The sequence below is a fragment of the Dermatophagoides farinae genome, unplaced genomic scaffold (genome assembly GCF_024713945.1).
Source record: "Dermatophagoides farinae isolate YC_2012a unplaced genomic scaffold, ASM2471394v1 contig9, whole genome shotgun sequence".
Lineage (NCBI taxonomy): Eukaryota > Metazoa > Arthropoda > Arachnida > Sarcoptiformes > Pyroglyphidae > Dermatophagoides > Dermatophagoides farinae.
Genome location: NW_027461524.1, coordinates 60,081 through 62,697, shown reverse-complemented (window position 1 = coordinate 62,697; position 2,617 = coordinate 60,081). Strand labels below are relative to the sequence as shown.

At 38.3% G+C, this 2,617-nt stretch overlaps 1 protein-coding gene across 1 annotated transcript; it reads right to left on the bottom strand.

The window, feature by feature from the left end:
- Positions 1-940: 940 nt before the first annotated feature.
- LOC142598150 (pyruvate kinase-like) lies at positions 941-2,408 on the bottom strand. Its single transcript, XM_075735108.1, has one exon. The coding sequence runs from the start codon at positions 2,300-2,302 to the stop codon at positions 941-943; it is 1,362 nt and encodes a 453-aa protein (XP_075591223.1). The 5' UTR covers positions 2,303-2,408.
- Positions 2,409-2,617: the final 209 nt, after the last annotated feature.

The following is a 2,617-nucleotide window of genomic DNA, read 5'->3' as shown; positions in this document are numbered from 1 at the left end:
GAAAACGACAATCTTTGTCGAGCTATCGGCCGTATCACAGGTAAAAAAGGCCGAACAAAGACCATCATCGAAAACAGCACGAGAACCCGAATTGTCATTTGCGGAAAAGAGATTCACCTGCTCGGTTCCTATGAAAACATTGCCCTTGCTCGAGATTCCATTTGTAATCTCATTCTCGGGTCCAAACCAACTAAAGTTCACAACCACTTATCAGTCGTAAATAGAAAAATGAAAGAATGTATTTAGCTTTTTCGCATCGCAACACGACTTTTTTGTAATTTGAAATTTTCATTAAAACTATATCTCATTAAATACAAAAATAAATTCAACATGGTTAAGTTGGTTTATAAAAAAAAAGACAAACAAAACACCAACGAAATCAACAACTCACTCAACAAAATAAACCTTTCGAAAGTTACGAAAAAAGCATCTAGACCCGTTCTTAAAACTCAGGAATCGATTGTACAAACCGACGTCACAGATTTAAAACTTGCGAAAAATAAGTCCGAAGAAATCAAAGGACTGCTAAAAAATCACTCCCGCAGCGAGTTTGTCACTGAAAACAACAAAGACAGCGTCTGCTATAACCACGAAAAATCGTACGTGCTCGATCTCAACCAAGAGATTTGCAAGGACTTCAACGAAACCGGCTATTGTGGGTACGGCGACACCTGCATTTTCATACACGATCGGCACCAGCTCAAAAAGCACCAGTCCAAAACTGGGAAACTCTGGTTGAAATATAAATCGCGTCTTGCTAAACAAGAAGAAATCAGATACTCGTACAAAAACGCAGTAGAGGACAATAGTTCCTCTGGCTCTAAAAAGAAAGAGACTAAAAAAAAATTTTGTTAATATAAACTGATAATGTTTCTAATAAATGACTATGCAATATTTAGCACGTTAACATGTAAATATAAAATCTATAATATAACTAAATTTATAAATCGACTACTTCCATGATGCTCATTTCTTCAGGAGCGGTTTTGTCTAATGAGTAAAGTACTATGACAGAACCCTTAGTGGGAATAAGGTTCTGCTCCTGAGCAATCTTGATAGCAGCTTTGATATCAGACTTCTTGTCTTTAAATTCAAACACGGAGGGCTGCACGCATCGGTAGTACATGAGCGAGTTAGCAGTGTACTCGCAATTGGTGTATGCAATGATAGCTTGGGCTGGTCTAAATTTAGATAGTAACTTGGCGGCAATTCCGGACTCAGTGAATACAATAAATCCTTCGGCTTGGATGTCATAAGCAAGTCTTACAGCGTTGGCGCAAATTGCTTCAGTAGGGTTCTTAATGGCCTTGGATTCAAGCATGTCATTGAAAAGTCTTACATAGTCGCAACACTTTTCGGCTTCATACGCAGCACGAGATAAGTAGTCAACAGCGCGGGTTGGAAAGAGACCGTTAGCAGATTCTCCGGAAAGCATGACGAGGTCAGTACCATCAAGAACTGCGTTAGCTACATCAGAAATTTCGGCTCTGGTGGGTCTGGGGGCTTTGATCATAGATTCAAGAAGTTGGGTGGCAACAATGACAAATTTTCCAGCAAGGTTGCATTTTTCAATCATGAGTTTCTGGGCTAAGAAGACTTTTTCAAGAGGAATTTCCATTCCAAGGTCTCCACGAGCAACCATGATACCGTCACTGACCGCAATGATTTCGTCAATATTGAGAACACCTTCAAGGTTTTCGATCTTTGGGATAATGAGGACGTCCATACCGTTCTTTTTATACACTTCGCGAACGGTAATAACGTCTTGGGCGCATTGTACGAAAGACACGGCGATGGAGTGAATAGCATTGGGAATGGCAAAGTTGATGATGTCATTGATTTCACGTTCTCCACAAACTGGTAGATCGACTTTAACACCAGGCAAGTTCATGTTTTTGGTTTCACCGATGGTAGCGTCATTCATGATGATTGTGTCTACATAGTTTTCACCAAGTGCAACGATTTCAAGCATGAGGGATCCATCGGCAACCATGATGTTTTGACCGACTTTTACTGAAGTTGGAAGACCTTTGTAAGTACATGCAATACAGTTTTCATCACCTCTAAAGCTGTAATCAGTGGTTACTCTCAATTTGTTGTTTTTCTTGAGAGTGATTGATTTAACAGCTTCTTTGAAGTATCCAGTTCGGATTTCAGGTCCTTTAGTATCGTACATTAAAGCTATTTTCTTATTTGGACGTTGTTTCATAGCTTGTTTCAAGTTGTTCAATGTTTGAGTGTGGGATTTGTGATCACCGTGAGAGAAGTTGAATCTGCAAACGTCCATTCCGGCGTCAATCATGTCAACGAGCTTGTCTACATCCCAGCAAGCTGGACCCAAAGTACAAACAATTTTTGTTTTTCTGAGGTGGTTATAGTTCTCTTCAATTTGAACTATTTGATCCAGCGTAACTTTCAAACCTCGGCTTCTTAACAACGACATAATAAATATATGTAAAAATAAATTTTCACGAACACGACATAACAATGTAACATGCGCTACATAAAACAAAAAACAAGTTTTTGTTTTATTTAAAAATCACAAAATAACTTGAAGAAATTTTTATTTCACGTATATTTTTAATCATTTGATAATTTATCTGTAAATTATAATTGA